Source organism: Danio aesculapii, chromosome 18 (genome assembly GCF_903798145.1).
Source record: "Danio aesculapii chromosome 18, fDanAes4.1, whole genome shotgun sequence".
Lineage (NCBI taxonomy): Eukaryota > Metazoa > Chordata > Actinopteri > Cypriniformes > Danionidae > Danio > Danio aesculapii.
Window position 1 is genome coordinate 11355644 of NC_079452.1, and position 25019 is coordinate 11380662.

The window sequence follows — 25019 nt, forward strand, 5'->3', positions numbered from 1 at the left end:
TGATATCATCCTGGGAAGACCATGGTTGGTAAAACACAATCTGGTGCTCTCTTGGGGTTCAGGAGAAATACTAAAATGGGGAAAGGAATGTTTTCCTAACTGCTTTTCCAATATGTCATTGATTCAGAAGTCTAACTGATTATTTGTATGTAGTACTTCAGTTGAAAGCCCTGTAGATCAACAATCAGTTGAAATTTCTCCCTGCTACAAGGAATTCCAAGATGTTTTCTGCCCCAAGAAAGCTACCCAGTTACCACCACATCGGCCATGGCACTGCGCTATTAACATCGTTAAGGGTAACCCAGTGCCCCATGGAAAAGTTTATCACCTATCTATCCCCAAGCAAAAGGCAATGGAGGAGTACGTTGAAGGGGCCCTTTCTCAAGGATGCATCCATCTTTCTATGTCATTTGCCGCTTCTATCTTTTGTCTTCATATCCAAGAAGGATGGGGTACTCTGACCCTGTATCGACTACCAAGCATTGAACAAGATCAATGTTAAGAACCACTATCCTCTTCCCCTTGTCCCAACAAAGCTGGAACATCTTCGCAGAGCTCAAGTGTTCATAAAGTTGGACCTCTGCAATGCATACAGCCTCAACAAAATATGTGAGGGGGATGAGTGGAAGACAGCTTTCATCACACCCAACAGACACTATGAATACCTTGTCACACCGTATGGATTAGCTAACGCCCCCTCAGTATTACAAGACTTCATGAATGAGGTGCTTCTGGAGTTCCTGTATAAAACATAGCTAGTCTATACTGATGATATCCTCATCTACTCCTGGAGCCAAGCTGAACATCACCATCACATTGTGGAGGTTCTCACCTGGCTTCATGAGTATAGTCTGTACCTAAAAACCGAAAAGTGTTCCTTCCATCAGTCTGCGGTCCAGTTCTTAGGTTTCCAGTTGGACGAAAGTGTAGTATGAATGGACGAGGGGAAGGTGGCAGCCATCATGTCCTGGCCACAACCCAAGACCATTAAGGAGCTTCAGAGGTTCCTTGGCTGAATCTGTATGTTAACTTCTATCGCAAGTATATAAATGGGTATGGTACAATCTCATGCCATCTTACTAAGCTCTTCAGAAGGAAACTCAAGCTCCTCGACTGGAATCCGGAAGCCAGCAATGCATGTGAGGAACTGAAGAAGACCTTCTCACATGCCCCACTCCTGATACAGCTGGATTCTGAACTTCCCTTCAGAGTCAAAGTTGATTCTTCCACTACAGAAGTGGGAGCAGTGTTATCACAGTGCCAGGGGTACCATCAAAACTCCATCTATGTGCCTTTTTCTCTCACAATTTCAGCCTGGCAGAAGTCAATTACGGCATATGCAGCCAGGAACTCTTGGCTATTAAAGTAGCCCTGGAGGAGTGGGGACATTGGCTGGAGGGGAGTAAACATCCTATCATTCAATTTTCTGACCTCAAATACTTACAATATCATTGAGAAGCTCATAATGTGAACCCTAGAGAAGCCAGGTGGGCACTGTTTTTCAAACGCCTTAATGTCCTAAAGTGAATGTGAAATCAGATGCCCTCTCTTAAAGAAGTTTTCCAGAAAAAGGAACCCATCATCCCAGTCATCCCCTCCAGCCTCGAACCAGAACTCTAATTGCCCTAATCCTTTGAGACCTCCTTACCACTAAAAGATTGATTCTGGTGGCCCAAGATGGCTCAGGATGTACGGAGGTTTGTGCAGGGGTGCAAGGACTGTGCCATATCCAAAACTCCATGGCATCTTCCTGCAGGCAAACTTGTACCTCTCCCCATCCCGAATTGCCTATGGTCACATCTAGGAGTGGATTACATGACAGATCTTTCCGTATCTGGAGGTAATACATGCATATTAGTCATAGTCAGAATATTCTTCAAGTTCTGTAAATTCATTCCCTTGTTCGGGTTACCTACTGCTATGCTTAGGATTGAGTATCTGGTAGACTGGGAGGGTTACGGACCTGAGGAAAGGTCATGGTTTCCCTGTGATGATATTCTGGACCCAGTCCACATGGAAGAGTTCCATGCAGCAAATCCTGATTGTCCTGCCCCATGCAGCTGAGGTAAACCCTGACATTATCAATTGTGGTCAGGAGATCACAACAGCAACAGGATGTCTTACGTCATTTATTTGCCTCTGTGAATTAGCATTATTGTTGTAAAACTGTCATTTTACCAATAATGTAATTATAATCAGAGAGAGGTGTAACAGACATTGTTCAGAAAGTACTCTTGGGTGTTCCTATTTCCTTATGTGTGAGAATGTCAGAATGAACCCTGAACATTCTTAAACTTTTTTTTACAGTTTTAATTACTGCCTTTAGATGGTAATGAAGTTGCTTCTTGGCCATTCCCACAGCTTTTCTCTGTATGTTAATGCAGTTTCAACACCCTGTTGTATGAAATGGTTCTCTCGATCCACACCCATCCCCATTATAATAGTGGTACCATTTGATCATGCAGAGACAACAAAATTGTTGACAAAATCTCTATCATAATTCAGCTCTTTTGGGAAAGCCACACCATTTAGAGTGGATGTTTGGTCGAGGCAGAGCATCTCCCTGTAACTCCCCCAGCAAGATGCCACCCTGGGCGATTGCCCATATTGCCTATTCCTAAATCCGCCTCTGTGGAGGTCTAAGGGACCACAGTTTAAGAAGGCTATGAATGTGCACTTTTCCAGCTATCTAGAACGTGCTTGGCCTAGCGATACATTCTGGATCAGCAAACATGCAACAGGCTAAGATAGTATATGCTGACTAAAACAGTTCTAGCTGCACGTTTTCCGTTATCCTGGCTTTCCTAATTGTACTTGTGTACAATACCCCTCTGGTGTGAAAAAAACATACAAAATAAAAAAATACACTACAGGGTGTGAATATTGGAAGTGTTAATAAGAATAAAATAATAAAAACAATAAAAAGAACATAAGCACATGAGAAATGTGACACATGGCCAGTAATATTACACCTCAGTAAAACCTTAAAACTGCAGCAACTAGAGTATTAGCAGCAGAGTCAATCAATTTATTCCAGAGGCTGTACCTTTTACAGAAATGCTCTCGAAATTTGGTTACATATTCTACCTGAGGCTGACAATCATAATGAACAAATAACTCTTTCAATGTTACTCACCCACAGCTGTTTTGTTTTTCAAATTATGTCTGTCATCCTCCACCAATATACAGTTACCGCAGACAGAAGGATCACTGGAAACTGGAAGTGTTGAAGAGAAGAAATGAATGCAATTTATTCAGGACAAACAGAGGAGCGAGGGTTTTGGGGCAGAAAAGCAGAGTTTCTTCTGGCTGTGGCTGGAAATGTGGTTGGACTGGGTAACGTGTGGAGGTTTCCTTACCTCTGCTACAGAAATGGAGGAGGTATGATATAGCCTAAATACAGATTTCATACCGTAAATTCAGTAATTAAAATTGGTTTCTAAATGTCAGTTCTGAGTTGCTCAAGATCATTATGTCCTCATTATAACATAATGCGAGGTGGCTGTTTATTTTCAGTAAAGCTTGATTTAGTCTGTAGAAAATAATTATTTAATAGACTTTTACTGAACAATGGATGCAACCATCTTTCACAATAGTCAGTAGTTAGTGAGCTTGTGCCCATTTCATTGTTTGCATTAAACAAATGGTTTTTAATTCTGGTAATGGGTACCCATCGCTCAGCATTTTGTCACCCTCATTTACAGCACCTAACTGAGTTTATTGGCTGGACTCCATGATTAGTTACAGCATAAGTGTAATGCGAGCCTAGAACACATACACAGAATGTACTGCAAATTGAAATACATATATTTACATATGAAAAACATTAAAGGACTAAAATGTTAAAATATATATTATTCATTACATAAACATAAAAACCACAACCTCCTCCCATGCCTTATGAACTCCGGGGAGGCTTTGAAATTTGGCTTTGTTATAGTCAGTTTATTCATGACAATTTGCATTGTTCAATGATATTATAAGTAGTAGTAGTGTTTTTTCAACACAATCTCACGGCAATTCGTAACTTTTTGATTTAGTAGCTAATTCGGACGAATTCGGATGATCTAATTCATACAATTCAGTGCGATTTGCTCATCAATGACGGTTGGGTTTAGGGGCGGGGTTAGGTGCCACGCCTCCTTTTTAAAATCGTACAATTTCGTACGACTGAACTCGTACGAATTCGTACGAATTAGCCACTAAACTGACAAAACGTAAAATACTTATGTTTTCTCGTGAGATCAGGCTGGTTTTTTTATATGCACAATGGCATAGCGGACATACTGCGGTGGGGGGGAAATTAAGGTTGTTCATTTCTGTAATTTCCTTGAAGGAAAACTGGTGTCAATCGATCATTAACAAAACAAATAGATTGTTCAATTAGATTTTTATGGCCAATAAAAATTCTATAATCCATTACATCTCATACACAAAATGTTTCACTTCAATAATTCGTACATTAACACTCAAGGCAGTTATTTTGACCGTTTTGTTTATTCTGTAATTTAATAACTGTTAAAATAAAAATCCACGTCATTACCCTGACTGTTCCTAAGTGTATGCATAGGTCTAACATTGTTATTTTATTAAAATTACAAAAAAAGATAACTGATATGGCCATACTAGTTAGAATTCAGGTAGTTCTAGTGTTATTTTTGAATAAAAAGAGTGTGACAGAAGGTGCATCAAACCTCACCCATTTGCTCTCTCTCACAAGGGAAACTGTTGTGTTTCTTTTTTGTATTTTTTCTTTTTTAATTCTTCTTTTATTCAGTTCAGTATTGTATTACTTGTTTTTATCTTTATCATAAAGGCAAGATAATTATTTTATAATTACAGATTTTTATTGAAAAAAAATATTTTTGGAACGAATTTTGTTTGGTGTAGTTTGTATTGTAATTTATATTTTTGTTGGTCAGTTTTCAACAAAATAAACAAGTAGAACAAATAGCATTTGAGTTTTAATTAATTAAAACAGCCAAAAGCACAAATCGGCAAAGCACAAATAGTTAGCCTAAATAAAAGTAAAATATTCACAAGTAATGTCTTATTGTTAACTGACCAAAGATTAAACAGTAGCTTAGATTATTTTAATCAGGTTTTGCTGTTAATGACAAAATCATGACAGTACAGTTTCACTTCGTTTTTTTATATAATTCAACAATTTATCATTTTTGTTGTTCAACAGCCAAGAACAAAGAACACACTTCACACTACACATATGTATGATACATGTTACATATTCAGCCACCTGCCACACCAAGAAAATTCAACTAAGAGAAACAACGTATAGCAAACATATATGGAAATTAAGGTTGTGGAACCTTTCTAAGTACATACTCATTTATCCTGATTTTAGATGTTGCCAGAGATTATCCCATTTTCTATGTACTTCTCCCTCATTGTTCAATCTCCCCAGCATACACTCGTACGATGCAATTTCAATCATCCCATTAATCCACTCTTTCATTTCTGGCATTCTGGGACACTTCCAATTACGCAGGATCATCCTAGCAGCTGTAATGCATCGAATTTGGAGAAGAATAAAGGAATTTTTACCTATATTAGGTATCACTAGTTTGTCACCCAGAAGGCATAGCCGTGGCTCTACAGGTAACTCACAGCCTAGCCACTCCTCCATTATTCTTAAAATTTTACACCAGAATGGGTAAACTAGACAACATTCCCAAATCATGTGTAAATACGTACCCTCTTCTTTATTGCATTTCCAACACAGATTATTTCCAGCTAGTCCCACCCTATAGTCTGGATGGTGTGTAGTAGTATCTATGTATTATTTTGTACTGAATTAACAGTCTATTACAGGGGTGGGCAAACTTGAGTCGCGGGCCAAAATGAGTTCTAAGATTTGACAGAGGGGCCGAGCCAAGAACAGATGGATGGAGTGTTATATAAATTACATACAGGATTTGACCTATTAATGATTAATGGTTAATTTAATTACATTTCAGTTTAATAAACACAGCAGGAAAACTCACCATCAGTTTCAGTGGGAACAGTGTTTTTGATCTCCCTGTTTTGTCAGTGCATCAAAGTCTAGAGTAAGTTTTGTTGTGGCAATTCTCAGGATAGATCCGAGGTGTTCGTCAGTTATCCTGGATCTGTGACGGGCTTTGTTCATGTTCATAACACTAAATGTCTGCTCACATACATAGGTCAAGCCAAACAAGGTTAGCAACTTCTGTGCCGTCCTCCGTAGGTTTGGAAAGGTGGCTTCGTCCAGTGAAGCATAAAACTCGTTAAGTTTAAGAGTGTTGAACTTTTCTTTCAAGATGGCGTTAGACTGAAGATTGAGTTCCAATCTCTGAAGATTGAGATCAGTTCCAATTGCACCTCATGTGGTACTGTTTCAGGGTCTTGTGAGAAGGGACAAGACACGAGCTGAAGTGACTTTTCAATGTTTTCAAAATCAGAGAACCGGCGACTGAACTCTCTGTGCAGGTCATCTAGTGATTTGCTGTATTTCTTTGCATATCGTGTCGCCTCTTTCTGAGTGTCAAGTGTGGCGAAATGAGTGAATGATGCGTTCGCAACTTGTCTGGAGAATAAAACGAGCTTAGACTTGAACGCTGTAACATGTTTGTACATGTCGTGCACAAACTGATTTTCCCCTGCAGTTTCACATTCAGCTCATTCAAGTGTGAAAATACGTCCACAGCAAACGCAAAATCACAAAGCCAGTTCTGGTCTCGTTGCTCAGGAAATTCGTCAGATTTCTCATTAAACTCAAAAAATGTGCCGATCTTGTCTTTCAGGTCCCACATACGTTGAAACACTTTGCCCAAACTTAACCACCGGACACGAGAGTGGTAAAGTAAGTCCTGATGATCCGCATCAATTTCCTCCAGGAACGTGATGAACTGACGATGCTGAAGTCCCCTTGCACGTATAAAGTTCACAAGTTTTACGACTGGATTCACAACATGGTTAAGCTGCAATACAGACTTGCAAAGTGATTTCTGATGGATGATACAGTGAAGGAAAATAACATCCTGTTCAGGGTTTTCCTCTTTTACTTTATCCTGGATTCGTTTCAGCAGCCCGTTTTTTCCTGTTAAATTTGGTGATCCATCCGTCGTGACATTGGCAAGTTTACTCCAAGGTAGTTTATGTTTCTCGATGGCAGCAGACACCTTGTCATATAAATCCTCTCCCCGCGTTGTTCCCTTTAGGGACTACATGGTCAAAAACTCCTCCGTTATCTCAAAGCTGTCATTTATTCCTCGGATAAAAATTAGAAGCTGCGCTGTGTCTTTGATATCATTACTTTCATCCAGTGCAAGTGAATATAACTGAAAGAACTCTGCCTTTTTATTTAGCTGGCTAGCTATATGTTCAACAATTAGTTCCACACGGCGAGTCACAGTCTGACGTGACAAACTGATTTTTTCAAACTTGCCGGACACAGAACACCTGCAGTCTCCACCATGCAGTCTTTCAAAAACTCACCTTCGGAGAAAGGCTTGCTAGCTTCTGCTAATTTGAATGCCAGCAAAAAGCTTGCCTTGGTGGTTGACTCCTGAAGCGCAGTTTGTCGGTGAAAAAAATTTTGCTGGCTCAGTAAATTGGCTGTAAACCTCTCAGCCGTAGCTGCCCGTTCTTGCGCCGACAGCTTGCTGGCGTAATTAGCATGCTTCGTAGCAAAATGACGGCTAATATTGTACTCCTTAAAAACCGCAACACTTTTGTGGCATATCAAGCATACAGCCTTTGATCGGACTTTTTTGAAAAAATATTTTGTTGTCCATTCAGTGTTAAAAACTCGGCACTCACTGTCGACTTTTCTTTTCTTTGATAAACTCATGTTTGTTTTTAGAAGGGGGAAAGCTTTACCGCGGGAACCGAGAAGGAGAGTGCTTCTTCTGGGAAAAGCTTAACCGCGAAGAAGAGGGGGCAAACGCTCGAGCGCGCCATCTATTGGGGAAATGTGGGCATTACAGGGGAAAGTAAATGAACAAGGTTTGCCGGTAACGGTATTATTAATTTTATATTTTGATATAACTGGGAGATGTTTGGCGGGCCGGATTAAAAAGACCAACGGGCGGTATATGGCCCGCGGGCCGTAGTATGCCCATGTCTGGTCTATTACCTGATCAATAATTGAGTTTGATACTAAGAAAAAGTCTATCCTAGAGTGGGACTTGTGACACTGAGAAAAAAAAAAAAGTATATTCTCTTTCTCTGGGGTTGATTAGCCGCCATATGTCAATCAATCCTACTGTAAATCCTTTGTTAACATATGGAGAGCAGCCCTATCTTTTGGTATAAGTGGTCCATGATATATACTTTTATCCAAAACTCCCTCCATAACCTGATTGAAGTCACCTCCCATTATTATTTTCCATTTTTGTCCCCCAGAATTTTATTTACCCTATTTATGAAATCTGAGTCTGTTTTATTAGGGGCATATATGTTACATAATATAACTTTAGCTCCATTAATAATAGCTTCTAAACATATGATCTTCCCCTCATCATCTTTAATTTCTGTTAGCATAACAAAGTTAAGGTGTTTATTTATTAGTATCATTACTCTGTTTTGCTTACTTGTAAATGAATAATGAAAAACCTGTCCAACCCAACCTCGTTTGAATTTAAGGGCTTCCTTATCATTCCCATGACTTTCCTGTGCAAAGGCAATATCCACATGTTTCAGCTTTAAGTATGACAAGACTTTACTTATTTTTACTGGACTTCCACAACCATTAATATGGTGTATTATGAAATGTGTATTATACCATGAATTACACTTATGAAAATGTAACAAACAGCTGAACTTTTCAAACACTAAAACTATTTTTAAATTTAACACAATAACCAACTTAGAACTGTCCTCTCTTCAAACCTTGCAGTAAGAAAAAGTGGACGAACCAACCACAAAAAAAGAGAAAGACCATACAATACAGTGTTCTCTGATAAACTGCTCTGCATCTAAGCTCGATGGAAACAACTTGTTCTTCCTTTTCCACGTGAAACGAAGGAAAGCTGGATATGTCAGCGTATATTTCACGTTAATGCCCCTCAGCATCCTCTGCAAAGCAAGAATGCTTTCCTTTTTCTGGCCAACTCCTGAGACATGTTGGGGAAGAAAGAAATCTTGCATCCCTCACCATTCAGTTGCTCCTTTCTCTCTGGCTGCTCGTAAAACGTTCTCTCTGGCTGACGACCGTAAGAACCATTTGCGGTGGTCATTCGGGATCAGGTCTGGGAGAGAGTGCGCGGTGGGCCCTTTCAATCTCAAGCTCTCTGTCCGGATCAATTCCTAAGGCTTCCGATAGAATCTTGTAAACACATTTAATCATATTTCCTGCCTCCACACCTTCTCTCAGGCCAACTAGCCTTACATTGTTGCGTCTGGTTCTATTTTCTAGATCCTCAACTCGATTCCATAAAACCTCCAAGCGCTTTTCATGTTGCTCTCTGCCACTTACAAGCGTCACGGTGGTGTCTTCCATGCTGGAAATGCGGCCTTCTGCTTCATCCAGTCTTATTTGTATGGTGTTCACCGTGCTTTTAAGGTCAGTCACCACTTCTTTAATTGAAGACACGTCCGTCGCTACCCCTTGTAAAGTAGAATTCATCTTACTTATTTCTGACAGCAAGTTATCCATCCTGGAATCGTGATCTGCCTACTTGTGTGACTGCGCTTCAGGTGTCGGCGAGGTCTGTCTAGTTGTCATGTGGCCCGGTGCTGTCATCTTAAAATACTTCGATGTGAATGTCGACATCTATGCTCTAAAATGTTGTTTCTGTTATAGGATTTATGGTCTGAAGTATATCACTGATTTTGATCGAGAATGTTCGGATTAATTAAATAAATTGGTGGGTTGATGGAGCCACCAAACTACGTTGCCATAGTCCTCGGCTGTCCCACGTGACTCAGTTTCACTTTGATTTGTTTAATCAAATTGTTTTCCCACAATGAGCCTTTGTCAAGCTTTCCAAATGTAATATTTTCAGAACTGAAACTGCTCAGAAATTTGTTCAGAAAAATGCTTGAACAAACAGATTCTATTGGCATTTTTAAAGGTAAAATACTTATTGTAGTCATTCACAAGCTTGAGTACATTAGAACCATCTCTCTGTCTATCTATCTATCTATCTATCTATCTATCTATCTATCTATCTATCTATCTATCTATCTATCTATCTATCTATCTATCTATCTATCTGTGTGTGTATATATATATATATATATATATATATATATATATATATATATACATATATAGAGAGAGAATTTTCACAGTATGTCTTATAATATTTTTACCTCTGGAGAAAGTCTTATTTGTTTTATTTCGGCTAGAATAAAAATCAGTTTTTAATGTTTTATGAACCATTTTAAGGTCAAAATTATTAGCCCCTTTAAGCAAATTTTTTTCGACTGTACACAGAACAAACCATCATTATACAATAACTTGCCTAATTACCCTAACCTGCCTAGTTAACCTTATTAACCTACTTAAACCTTTAAATTTCACTTTAAGCTGTATAGAAGTGTCTTGAAAAATATCTAGTAAAATATTATTTACTGTCATCATGGCAAAGATAAAAGAAATCAGTTATTAGAAATTAGTTATTAAATTTATTATGATTAGAAATGTGTTGAAAGAATCTTCTCTCCGTTAAACAGAAATTGGGGGAAATAATAAACAGGGGGGGTAATAATTCAGGGGGACTAATAACTCTGACTTCAACTCTATGTGTGTGTATATATATATATAAACATTCTCGCTTGTTTAAAAAAGTTCTAAACTATAGCAAAGTCTACTACAGTCATAACAGTCATACACTTGATTATACATTGAGGGGCCTCACCTTCACTCTTGCAGATGGGCCCATACAGTTTGCGCTACGCCACTGGTTTTGGAAATGTATGCATCACCATATGGGGCATAGGAATAGGAAGTGTGTTTGGATATAACTCAGTTTTTTTGGCCACACTTTGTTATTATTGTTCATTTATTCGTTTGCTCAAAATTAGAACTGAATTTAAAAATAGCTTTGGGATACAAATCTTTGCACTTAAAACAAAATTAAATAAGTAGGTTAATGGATGTCTTCAGTGGAGTGCATCCAACACCAATTCCTCACTACATGAAATTAAAGGAGTAAAGTAAAGATTACCAGTAAATTAAAAAGAAAGAAAAGAGGATGATTGGAGGAGGCTCATTCTTTATCCTCATACAGATGGGTTTTATTTTAATGATCTAAGCACAAAATCTAAAGAGCATGGTGTGAAAGCATTAAGGGAGTGAAATCCTAATTCACTTTTGCTAAATTAAGGACAAAAAATACACTGCGCCCCAGCGCATTGTCTAACAGGGCTGTGCTTATTCTCTTAATGAGTTTTGTGTGTGTTTTGAGCATAATATGCATTAAACCAATCAGAGTCTCATCTCACATTTCCTTTAAGAGTCAGTTGCGTCATGCCATAGTACATTGCTATTTACATGACAGACTTTGTAAGTGGAAAAACTGAAGGCTTTACTAGCGAGAGAACAGTTAAACAGACAATCAGCGCAAGGATAAAGAATGAGCCTCCTCTGTTTTTTCTCTTTACTTTCCTCCTTTACTTTTGTGAAGGAAACAGTGGAAACTCACTCCACTGAAGACATCCATTAGCCCAGTGTTTCCCAACCCTGTTCCTGAAGGCACACCAACAGTACACATTTTCAATGTCTCCCTAATCAAACACACCTGAATAACCTAATTAGAACATAAGAAGAGACTCCAAAACCTGAAGTTAATTAGTCAGGTAAGAGAGACATCCAAAATATGTACTGTTGGTGTGCCTCCAGGAAAAGGGTTGGGAAACACTGCATTAGCCTACATATTTAATTTTGTTTGTTAAGTGCAAAGACTTGTTTCAAAACTATTTCTAAATTCAGTTCTAATTTTCAGCAAACAAATAAATGAACAACAATAATGAAGTGTGGTCAAAAAACTGAGTTACATCCAAACACACTTCCTATTGCCACATATAATGATGCATACATCTTCAAAACCCAACAGGCAGACTCATTTATACTTGTTTTATTCAAACAAATATAAATTAATATATACAAATATATAAATATAAATGCATGTTATGCTCAAAACACACCTATAACTCATTAAGAGAATTAAAATAGCAAAAGTGAATTTGGACACGTCCTTAATGCTTTTGCACCATGCACTTTAGACACTGCAGCTAAAGAGATCCTATTATGGGTTTTTGAAAATGACCTTCCATGCAGTGTGTAACACTGCTCTAAGTGAATGAAAACATCCAGCTGAGGTTTAAATCTAAAAGTGCAGCATGTTTAAAACTATTGATTCTTTAGCGAAATATTTGACTCAGAGTTGAATAAACAAATCGAGTTGGGTTCGGATATTTTGTTGGATCGCATTGATACGATACATCTCCAAATATGTACTTCCAGTTCCGTTAAAGTGTGCACGCCCTCTCTCTAGCGGAGCGCGGAGGATCACAGGACTGATCATGACACAAAGATGACGATCACTGATGGAGATTCGGCTGTGGGCAGGGCCGGAGCAAACTGAACTGGTGCTCTAGGCAAAAGATGATCATGCCACCCTCAAACTGAAAGTGAAAATAAGAGACGGGGGTGTGATTGCACGTTCGACAGCTAGAACTGGGGCGGTTGGGGGCATTATAGTGGACGAAAGTAGGAGATGTCGCGGACGCCGCCCTCTCTAGTCTTTGACCCTAGGCGGCTGCCTGGGTCGCCTCTATGGACATACCAGCCCTGGCTGCGGGGAATAGAGGGTTAAAGTTCATTTTCACAACAATACCACAGTATAGCCAACCTAGTGCTGTGTTTGTTTCTGTCATTTTTCTGATTTTTGATACCATAACCTACGATGCAAAGCGTGATTTGTCTGCCGTTTGCTATTGAAGGAGCAGCAGAGACTATGAAACTGTAAGACTTTGACAGGGACTTTGTCAGTAATATTACAGTTTAAATGGACCAGTTTCTTCTTCCTCCGGATCATGACATGTAAGTGTCATTAAAATTGTTCCCTCGTTTTGTGTAGTTTGCAAAATATGTGTTTAATTGTGTGTTGTAACTTATAATCGCTCAGTGCAGATTGTAATCATGTATCTATTATAGATCAGTGCTTGTACTGTATCTCTCAGGTTAAATCTTTATGGGATTGTACACATTTTACGTCCAAAACCACGTTAAAAACATGACGCGTGCTTCTTCCTTTACCGATTTAGATGCGTTTCTAAGCTGGCGATCCTCTGCTGTTTGCCTTCGCTATGGCCACCATCAGCCGTTTCTACACACGTGGTGCGGTAAATTTTCAAATTAGTTTAACTTTTGCCACTGTGTGGATAAATGCTGAATGTGTGTTGTTATTGCTTGGAGTTAGGTTTAAGAGTAGAGCAATATGCTGGTGTTTAACTGAACGCCATCGACCAATCGCAACAGACTGGGTCATCGGACCAATCACCACAGATTACCTTCGCGCTAAGGAGGAGATTGGAAACTAAAGAATAGCTAAACGATTCATATGGGAGTTGCTGGGATAATTAGATAAAAAACAAATGCATAATATAAGACAATGAAAGTGTTTTTTGACCTTGCACACATATCAGCATGTTGTTGGAGACCCCTAAAACCAAAATATGACCCTTTTTAGTGCATAATAGCAGCTCTTTAAATCATTAAAATAGAGCCGTATTGTTAATGCTATAACTCTATTAATCTCAATTTGATCTGGTGTGTTCTCAGGGGTGTTCCTGATACCCTATCTGGTGTTTGTGGTGACCTGTGGGGTTCCTCTGTTCCTGCTGGAGACGGTTATGGGGCAGTTCACACATGAAGGGGGCATTACATGCTGGCATCGCCTCTGCCCACTGGCTCAGGGTCAGCGTCATAAAAAAGTTAATTTAAGAAATATTTATGAATATATAATACTTTGTAAAGCTATCATATCAATTATGAACATTTTATGACATTTTAGTCTCAAAATTTATTAGCTTTTATGCATTTAATGAGGTGTCATACGGCTCGTTAGCTCCTCTTACTTCTTCTCTGGCTGTATATTTTTTAAATATGTAATTTGTGTATAAAAAAATTTAAATTCCCAAATTTGCATTTGTCCTGGTACAATCAGTGTTGAATAATAACCTTTTCATTTCAATGTTAATTCTCTTCTAGATAATGTGTCTCTTTGCTTTTATCAGGTATTGGCTATGCAGGACAGCTCATAGTGCTGTACAGCTGCATGTATTTTACCATAATTCTGGCCTGGGCACTTTTCTATCTCATCTCCTCTTTCAGCTCACAACTGCCGTGGGCCAGTTGTGACAACATCTGGAACACAGGTGATAATAATGTTGTACATATTATTGTATATATATATGAATATGCAGTTAAACCAGAGGCCCACAAATACAAATAAATAACTTCCAGTCTTACTGTTTTTATTTCCATTCAATTTAACAGAATTAGTAACCTAATTGGCGCAAATCAGAGTTCAAAATTTCTACATTTGGAAAAAAAAAAGGCAAAACAAAAAGAACCAGGGGAAATTAGCAAAACCTTGTGTTTATGTCCATAATTTGAGTTTTTGATGTCCATATAATAAGACAATAATGTTTTCTTGTTCTATTTCCCGCCAAAGCACATAATATTATGGGATTTCATGCATTCACACACATATGTATTCCAATTTCCACTTAAACATTGCAAACTGGTATGCAAGTCCAATCTCAATAGTAAATGTAATTATTTTATGCATTGATATGTAATTTGTCTAAATTGTACCATCTTTCAAAAGGAGGTGTGCCAGCAGCTCAACCCTTTAACACAGCTAAATATAGCTATAGAGATATGAATTAGTAACTTAATTGTAAAATCTATATGTTGGGGTGGCCAATGGCTCAGTGGTTAGCACTGTCGCCACACAGCAATAAGGTCATTGGTTCGAGTGCCGGCTGGGCCAGGTGGCATTTCTGTGTGGAGTTTGCATGTTCTCCCTGTATTCGCGTGAGTTTCCTTCAGGTGCTCAGGTTTCCCCCACAGTCCAAAAACATGTGCTATAGGTGAATTGAAAAAATGAAATTGGCTGTAGTGTATGAGCGTTTGTGTGAATGCGAGTGTGTATGGGTGATTCCCAGTACTAAGTAAAGCATATGCTGGAATAGTTAGCAGTTCATTCTGCTATGGCAACCTCAGATATAGAGACTAAGCCAAAGGAAAATAAATGAATGAATGAATACTAACTGCTAATTCTACTTTTAATTTAGTGATGTAATCTTGTCCCATTCTTCCTGCAAACAAATCTTAAGTTGGACTACGGTGTCTTTGTTGTCACATTTTGTGCTTCAAAATGTGCCATACATTCTCTATTGGAGACAGGTCGGGACTGCAAGCAGACCAGTCAAATACCTGTATCCTCTTCTTTCGCAGTAAGAACTTTGTAATATGTGCAGAATGTGGTTTTGCATTGTCTTGTTGAAATATGCATGGGTGTCCCTGGAAACGAAGGCAGTATATTGTGCTCCAAAATCTCTATGTACTTTTCACCATTAATGGTGCCATCATAGAGGTGCAAGTTGCCTTTGCCAAGGGCACTGACACAACCCAATACCACAACAGACTCAGGCTTTTACAGTCTGGATGATCTTTTTCTTCTGTGGTCTGGTTCACTGGCATTTGTAGAACTATGTATTCTACTTGACAAAGTCCTGAGTCCATGTGGTGATATCGCCAACCCAGGCTTTTGTTTTCGCAAATCCACGAGAGGCTGTTGTGTACGCTTTTTGAGATTTCAAATTTCCCTCGCGAGTGCCATTCGCACCTGTTGTTCTCACGTAAACCCACCAAAGGCCGCTGTTGACTGACTTTTGACAGACTTTTTGACTGACTAAGCGAACGATCGACTGACCCACCCTCCCCTTCCCTAAACCCAACCAATTTTATCAATTTCCCTGCCCACCCACTTCCCTAAACCCAACCAACACGTTTCAAAAGCAATCCAAAAGAAAAGCCCTCGTCTGATTATTTTTTTTACCACGTTTTCAAAAAGGTAAGGCGTCACACCACCCCGTATCGTTCGTTAAAAAAAAATGCAGCCATACGTACCTCCGGCTATGTATTTCGCGGTCTCCAATAACGTCTGTAGGGCTACGTTTTCAGAATGAGCCTGTGTTGAATATCGCTTATAGATGAATGATGATTCTTGATGCAGTGTCAGCTGATTGATCTGAGATTCTGGTTGTTCAGCTTAGGTACCCTTGTCCTTTACGCACTGAAATTCCTCCAGACCTTTTAATTATGCTATGCATTGTTGAACGTGAAATATCCAAATGTATTCATATCTTTCTTTGAGGAACATTGTTTTTAAGCAGTTCAATAATTTTATCACGTATTTAGGGGGAAAACTGGCGATCCTTAGCCCATCTTTGTTCCTACATTTCTTGGATGCTGCTTTTGTACTAAATCATAATTCCAATCACCTGATGGCATCACTTGTTTTAGATCACATCATTATTTAATCAATTTACCTGATTATCGGCCCTAAATGGCTCCTCCAACTTCTTTTGATGTGTTGCAGGTCTGAATGACAGCAAAGGATTTATATTTACAAATGAAATCAAGTTGACCGGACAAAACTTGAAATATTTTGTGTTCATATTGTCTGCAATGAAATACAAGTCAAAGTAAATTTGAAAATCACTACTTTCTTTTTTTTATTAGCGTTTTCCATACTGTCCCAAATTTTCTGTTTTGGGGTTGTATAACACAATGCTCTATTAATCAGTCCATCCAATTCCTGAATTTTAACAGCAATGAAAGTGCACAATGCTGCACTCTTCGTAAATGCTAATGTTTGTTTTTTTTACTGAAAAGTGACAACCTACACACTCACATAAGTTGCAGGAGATGTTGTCTTGGACCTAATGGATAAATATTTTTTAAGAATCACTGTATAAAACATTTTAAAATTAGAATTTTAACTCTCCCTCCCCCTCTTTCCCCCTCTCTCTCTCTTTAGACAACTGTGTAAATCTTGCTGCAAGAAATCTTACTTTCAACCGAACAACACTGATTAATTCAAGACCTGCAGCTACCGAGTTCTGGGAGTACATAAACACAATACAAACAACTAATCTAAATGCCATATAAAAACTCTAAATGTTAAATAAAACTGTTTGGGAAAAAAATGCAATATAGCCCACCATTATTATCTTTTTCATGTCACACTGTACAGACGCAGAGTTCTGTCTCTCTCTGGAGGTATTGAGGAGATCGGAAAGATCAACTGGGAGATTGTTTTGTGCCTCATGGTAATGTGGATTATATGTTATTTCTGCATCTGGAAAGGAGTCAAATCTACAGGCAAGGTGTGTAAGAATTGAGAGAAATTTGTCTAAAATAAAAATTGTATTTAAACATACATGTAATGTTATTATTATTAAATTTTATTGATTTTTTTTGGTCTCACAAACTTTGAAAAATGTTTAGATTTATATGTACACTTACTGTTTTTCAAGACAAATTCCTGTTTTAATAGTAGCAATATTACAGAAGTAGCAGTGCGACATGGCTGTGTATCAGAGCTGCAGTGATTTGGCTTTAGGTAATGAATTCTATGCACAGCTAGAGTTTTAAAGCAGATGATAAACTTCCGGTGAAAGCTTGATGTGAATATTTTCACAAGGTTGTTTTTACAGCATCGATGTTGTAATGTAATTACAATACATTCAGTTAAATAGACTTAAGCATTCGTTTAGTTGTTCAAGCGTAAAACGAGATGAAAGACCTTTGTAACCACTAGCGCCGTCAATATCAACAGGCTTGCACAGAAATTCCATTGAAAATACTGGGGTAAAATAAACTGTCATATTTTAAATACATGGCAGGGGGGAAATGGAATTTAATGCAGTGCTTCTTGTCCGATCTGAAACCCACTTCCTATTGTATATCTAACAGCAGTGAACATTGCTGAAAATTAAAAGTCTGTGTGCATATAGCCCATTACATCTGCTGATATACAGCCATATTGAAATGCTACTCATGTTATATTACATATGTCACAAGTGTGTGTATATATATGTATATATATATATATGTATATATATATATATATATATATATATATATATATATATATATATATATATATATATATATATATATATGTATATATATATATATATATATATATATACAGTTGAGGTCAAAATTGTTAGCCCCCCTGAATTATTAGCCACTCGGTTTATTTTTTTCCCCAATTTCTGTTTAATGGAGAGAAGATTTTTTCAACACATTTCTAAACATAAAAGCTTTAATAACTCATTTCTAATAACTGATTTATTTTATCTTTGCCATGGTGACAGTTAAATATTTTACTAGATATTTTTCAAGACACTTCTATACAGCTTAAAGTGACATTTAAAGGCTTAACTAGGTTAATTAGGTTAACGGGTTAGGGTAATTAGGCAAGGTTTTGTATAACAGTGGTTTGTTGTAGTTGTAGACTATCGAAAAAATATATAGCTTTAAGGGGCTAATAATTTTGACCTTAAAATGGTTTTTAAAAAGGAAAAACTGCTTTTATTCTAGCTGAAATAAAACAAGTAAGACTTTCTCCAGAAGAAAAAATATTATCAGACATACTGTGAAAATTTCCTTGCTCTGTTAAACATCATTTGGGAAATATTTAAAAGAGAGAAAAAAATTAAAAAAGGGGGGGGGGCTTATAATTCTGACTATAACTGTATTTATATATATATATATATATATATATATATATATATATATATATATATATATATATATATATTTAATTTTCAATTCAAGTTTATTTGTATAGCACTTTTTACAATAATTATTGTTTCAAAGCAGCTTTATTGCATTATTGCATTACAATCAAATTAAGTTAAATTTGCGGATTAATAGTATGTGTATAATTATACACAATATATATAGTAGGGATGTCAAAATTAATTGTTTCTTCGGTGCACCGCGATGCAGACGCGGACAATTCGGTATTGGTTCAGTAATAATCATAACCGGTTATTATGTACTGATGTCATTTATCTCATATGCGCTCTGTCGCGAGGGAGGCGAGCGCGGGTATTTACAACTCTACTAAGACAGACAGCTTGTTATAGCCACCCCCCAAAATACAACACTGTGTATGAAAAGCATCGTCAATGCACCGAAATATCGGATTGAACCGAATCGATGGGATGATAATCGTAACCGAACCGAACCGTGAGACCAGTATAGGTTCACACCTCTAATACATAGGTTTTTTTTTTGTACGTAGGTGGTGTATTTCACAGCTACATTTCCTTACGTGATGCTGCTTGTGTTGCTGATTCGTGGTTTGACTCTTCCTGGAGCTCTGCAGGGGGTTGTGTTTTACTTATACCCTGAACCAGCCCGCCTTGCTGACCCACAGGTAACTCCACATCTGTCTTCTACCTCCAAGATACATTGTAACCAAACAAAACAAGAAGTCATTTGAAACCAAAGGTTGTGTTAGACCAATGGTCTCAAATTCAGTTGCTGGAGGGCCGCAGCTCTGCACAGTTTAGCTCCCACCACCTCTAACTCACACCTGCTTAATAGTCTGTAGTAGTCTTAAACACCTTGATTAGTGGGATCAGCTGTGTTTGATTAGGGTTGGAGCAAAACCATGTAGAGCTGCGGCCCTCCAGGAATCCAGTTTGAGACCTATGCGTTAGACTTTCTCATTGTCCATCATTTTGACAGAAAGGGTTGTCATCTCATTACTCATTAGATATCAGTTTATCCATTCTTCATTTAAAATTGTAATAAGCCCTTAATAACTTTAGTTTTTAGTTCACATTTTCATTTTTATTATGAGCCAATCAGGATGAGTTTTCTATAGAATAGATCATTCAAAGTATATCAATTCAAAAGCACACAAAGCAGATGAATGTTTTTGTTTGTTTTGGTGTCAGCAAACAAAAACATTAAAACAACCTTTGTGTTAGGACAGCATAATATTATCTAAGCAATATTATAAAATACAATAAAGCTAAAATATAACACCGCAAATTTCGGTTCACTGCATTCGTTTACCCATCATTAATTGTAGCTCAATAAGATTATAATGTTAAAGTGGAATTAATTTAAATTGGAATCAACATCTTTCTTTGACACATTAAAGATACAATATCTTTTCAGACATTTAATTTTACATGTGCAATTTTTTGTTGATGTTGTTTAAGGTTGTTTTCATATAATTCTTTGACCTTATTGGAGCCTCACACAATATTTGAACACTGTTTTGGATACTGATGAAGAGCAGGATGCCATGGCATGTCACTTTCACAGCAATAAAAGTGCACTTTACAGCTAATTAATTGTTGAAAACATTCAGAAAAGAGTTATGTGTTGTGTCACAGTGCAAGTTTACCATAATAACAGACACTTTGAGCTTAGAATTGTATTATTGCTCTTTGTCCAACTGTTGTTTGTTCAAAAAATAGTTTGTTCAAAAAATAGTATGAAAGTTCATTAATTTGGTCATTTTCCTTTGGCTTAGTCCCTGATTTATCAGAGGTCGCCACAGCAGAATGAACCGCCAACTACTCTGGCATATGTTTTACTCAGCGAATGCAGTTCCAGCCACAACTGATTACTGGGAAACACCCATACACTCTCTCATTCACACAAACATTCCTACGGCCACTTTTAGTTAATTCACTTTAACTATAGCCTGGAGGAACCATGTGAACAAGGGGAGAACATGCAAACTTCACCCAACTGGCCCAGCTGGGACTCGAACCAGCAACCTTCTTGCTGTGAGGCGACAGTGCTAACCACTGTGCTACCCCATATAAGAACGTAACCTCATAAATACATTTAAAAAAACTAATTTTTTCATCACAACTAAATAATGTAATTGACAGAAGATTCTTGGTAAACACAATAACTGTTTTAAACATAACTACTTTTTACAATAGCTATAGATTCTGATTGCTAAAGTATTTTTTAGTAATGACATTTTAAACTAATAAACAAGTTATTAATAAATTCTAAATTGTGTGTTTGTTTAGGTTTGGATGGAGGCAGGAACTCAGGTCTTCTTCTCATATAGTCTATGTAGTGGTATTCTTATTGCACTTGGCAGCTATAATCAATACAGCAACAACTGCTACAAGTTAGTATTTACCATGGAAATAATCAATTGATAAATTAATGCAGAAATTATTACTAAATATTTTTTTATATGTCCACCAGAGACTGCTTTTGGCTTTGCCTTCTGAACAGTGGCACCAGTTTTGTGGCTGGTTTTGCTGTGTTCTCAGTCTTGGGCTTCATGGCTCATGTGCAGGGCGTTCCCATTGAAGAAGTAGCAGAATCTGGTATTGCAATGTTTCATAAAATCACAGGAGGTTTTATAACATATGAAAACAAACGTAATGACTAGGAATGTGAAATGTTCAAAATCAGATCTCTCTGTTTCTCTTAGGTCCAGGACTAGCATTCATTGCTTATCCACAGGCAGTAGCTATGATGCCTTTTCCTCAGTTGTGGGCTTTTTTTTTCTTCATCATGATTATTTTGCTAGGCCTAGACACACAGGTGAGCTAAAACCAACACAATCTCATGACAATTTGTAACTTTTTGATTTAGTGGCTAATTCGTATGAATTCGTACGATCTAATTCGTACAATTTAGTACAATTTGCTCATCCCCCAATGACGGTTGGGTTTAGGGGTGGGGTTAGGTGCATGCCTCCTTTATAAAATCGTACAATTTCGTATGACTGAACTCGTACGAAAGCCACTAAACTGACAAAACGTAAAATATTTACATTTTCTTGTGAGTTCAGGCTGGCTAAAACCTATACAGAGATTTAAAAAAACTCCCTTGCGTAATTTAAAGCATTTGTTTGTGTATTCGATTACATTTTATAAAACAAAATTACACTTTTATATGATTATGGTCATTATGTCTGTTCTATCTATATGTAAACAAAAATGTAACTGTTAAATATATGCTTAAATTGTAGATTGTAATCATACCAGAGCAATACAAGAAATGTTTAAAGGAATAGTTCACCCCAAAGATTTATTTTAATTGGCCAACTGTGCCAGGAATTCAGACTGGCCTACTTTCACATTTACTCGAGACCCCGGTTCAGCTATGTGCCAAGGTTTTTACCACTCTTTATTTAACAGGTAATGAATCTGCAACTGCTGCCTGTGGAGGAGGCAGACCCGGCCCTTTCATTGCTATGTCCGCGCACTATGCGTACATCTCTAAGCAGCTCTTTTTTGTTACGATTGGCAGAAGGGAAGTGCCGTATCAATGCAGAGGTTGGTCCAATTGATAGTTTATGCCATCGCCCTCGCTTCGCTCTGCCAGGGTGAGCCGTGTCCCTTAGGAGTGAGAGCACACTTTAAAGAGTGGTGCCTCCTCTTCCGCATGAGTATGCGGCACCTCATAACAGATTCTATAGAGCTGCTGGCTGGGTGACACCTAACACATTTCCATTTCATCCTGATTACTGGGTAACCCTGGTCAATCAGGAGGAAACTAAGCTCGGTGTCAAAAACGAGCCATGCTCCCTAACACAGAGATATGTCTGCCTATTCTGCTCTGCTCAGAAATTCCCCGTTTGGCGAACCCTAGAGAGCTCCTCCAAGGCCCCCAGCACCTGACTTAGCGGAGGAGCCAGATGCCTGACCCCCAGTATGATGTCTGGTATGCCCGCTTGGTCTACCCACATGCTTGGGTTTTGGTGCCAGCTATGCACGATCCCTGTTGGCGATCCCATATGCTTGTTTCAGCCACAGAGTGTTCCCCGTTTTCAGGCAGACCTGTGTCTTCCCTACCCGATATCCAGCTTATCATACGTAGCACTCCCCCTCGATAGGGCTAGTCCATATGCTTTTATTGCTATCAAGTCTCCTCTTTTTGGGTAGCAGGTGGTCTCTGCAGCATTCTCAACGTACTGTCATAATTCTAAAATCCCTAGACTACATTATCAAGGTAAAAGCACATTTACAACCCCTGATCTAAATTGTTCTAAATTATTCCCATGTAATGGTAATTAAAGGGCCTAAGGGACGTTGGAAGGTTGTGCCCTTGGTGATGCTTGTGCACTCACGCTATGCTTGGCAAACTTCACATCAGGAGTGTGAATAGCTTAGCTACTGTGGCGTTTTCCATACACTCTCTCACAGTGTCTTTCTCTAGACATATGTCGGAGTTCCCATAAAGGGGAACGTCTCAGTTACGAACATAACCCACACTCAAAAAAAAAATTTTTAACTTGTTTAAACTACTTAATGAAAATGAGCTGAAACAACACAATTCTTGACATTTCATTGGGACAACTTAATTTTTTTCATGTTCAATCCACATAAATTTGTTAAAAGTGTTAAGTTAACTTAATTGATTTGTGTTGGGACAACATGAATGAATTGTGTGGAACCCTGCATTTTTTACAGTGCATGTTCCCCGAATAGGGTATGAAGATGTGTGTCTCCAATCCCACAGCAGCTGAGTCTCCAGCTGTTAGCTGAGTGATTGGCTTTTCAGCAGGCAAACAAAATCTTAATGCTCGCTTCCCAAGCACCAGCTCATATACCCTGTTAATAATTAATCGCTGGCACCTGCTTAGCCAAGCTCTGCCAAATCCTTTGCCATTCATTGGCTGTTTTCTTACTCTTCAGATTGATAACAAGGGCGTAGAATCTATGAACCCCTAACATAGAAAAAACAGTAGCATTAATTTTACCAATATTATGATAGACTCATTCAGTAGCGAACTAAAGTTTGTGTGACTTACACTTTTCTATGTCCACCTTTTTTTTTCGCCATCCTCACTTGCGTGTGTCAACCACATCACCCGCAGTGGTGTAGCGGAGCGCCAAACCCCCCCGATCACCCCTTATTGTTGCAGTGAAAATTCCCCCCCAGTTTTGCCACTATTTGAACGTAGTTATCTCACATTCCATCAGGGAAAGGCACAGTCAATCACAATGTTCATATGTGTTTGGGGGCGGTAGGACTCAAGTAGAAAACTTGATTTAACCATAGACTATAAAAAATTCTTTAACCCTTTCTGCATGTCTAAGTTTAATGTTGACAGTGCGAATCTTTTTTTAAGTTAATTAAATTATTGGTGGGGACATTTAAATAGTAGGTGGATATTGGTGGAACAAGTCACCTATGTCTATGCTGATTCTACACCCCTGACCAATAAAAAAAATGGATAACACTTTATCCAAAATATGCTGTAAATGAGTTTCAATTTATTTGGATAAATTGTCTACTAAATGCATGAACATAAATGTAGAACTTGTATTTGGTTGTCTAGCGATCTTCCATAGTGTCTTTCTGAAGACACACTTCTCCTTCCCTATTTGGGAAATGTGGATTACATTCGTAACCAAGACGTTCCACTTATAAACCTAGATATCTGTCTCTCATACTCCTATCACAAAATGTGTTAGCCTTAACACTATGGGCTGTAATGATCTAGGCTCAAAGTCTAAAGCGCAAGGTGCAAAGCATTAAAGGTGTGTACAAATCCACTTTTGGTGTTTTAAGGATAAAAAATACACTCTGCGCCCCAGCGCATGGTCTAACAGGGTTGTGCTTATTCTCTTAATGAGTTATGGGTGTATTTTGAGAATAAACCAATCAGAGTCTCATTTCCCATTCCCTTTAAGAGTCAGTTGCGTTGTGCCATGGCGCATTTGCTATTTATATGACGGACTTTATAAGAAAAAAATCTAAACGCTTCACTAGTGAGAAAACCGTTAAACAGACCATCTGCAGCGCGAGGATAAAGAACGATCCTCCTCCTCCTTTTTCGTGGATAAGGAAACATTGTACTCACTCCACTAAAGACATCCATTAGCCTACGTAAGTAATTTTGTTTCTTAAGCGCAAAGATTTTTTTTCCAAAACTATTACTAAATTCAGTTATATCCAGTTATATCCAAACACACATGCTATGCCCCATATGGTCCAAAAC

The 25019-nt window shown here is 38.0% G+C and overlaps 1 protein-coding gene across 1 annotated transcript in view; it reads left to right on the top strand.

The window, feature by feature from the left end:
- The first annotated feature begins 3237 nt into the window (after window positions 1-3237).
- Window positions 3238-25019, top strand: part of LOC130245629 (sodium- and chloride-dependent GABA transporter 2-like) — a 31515-nt gene continuing 9733 nt past the window's right edge. Inside the window, exons 1-9 of the mRNA XM_056478380.1 lie at window positions 3238-3381; window positions 13769-13903; window positions 14224-14364; window positions 17040-17127; window positions 17256-17388; window positions 19320-19454; window positions 21082-21185; window positions 21266-21390; window positions 21498-21610. Of these exons, the coding sequence (XP_056334355.1) occupies window positions 3240-3381; window positions 13769-13903; window positions 14224-14364; window positions 17040-17127; window positions 17256-17388; window positions 19320-19454; window positions 21082-21185; window positions 21266-21390; window positions 21498-21610 (1116 nt within the window). The 5' untranslated portion in view covers window positions 3238-3239. The remainder of the gene's footprint in view (window positions 3382-13768; window positions 13904-14223; window positions 14365-17039; window positions 17128-17255; window positions 17389-19319; window positions 19455-21081; window positions 21186-21265; window positions 21391-21497; window positions 21611-25019) is intronic.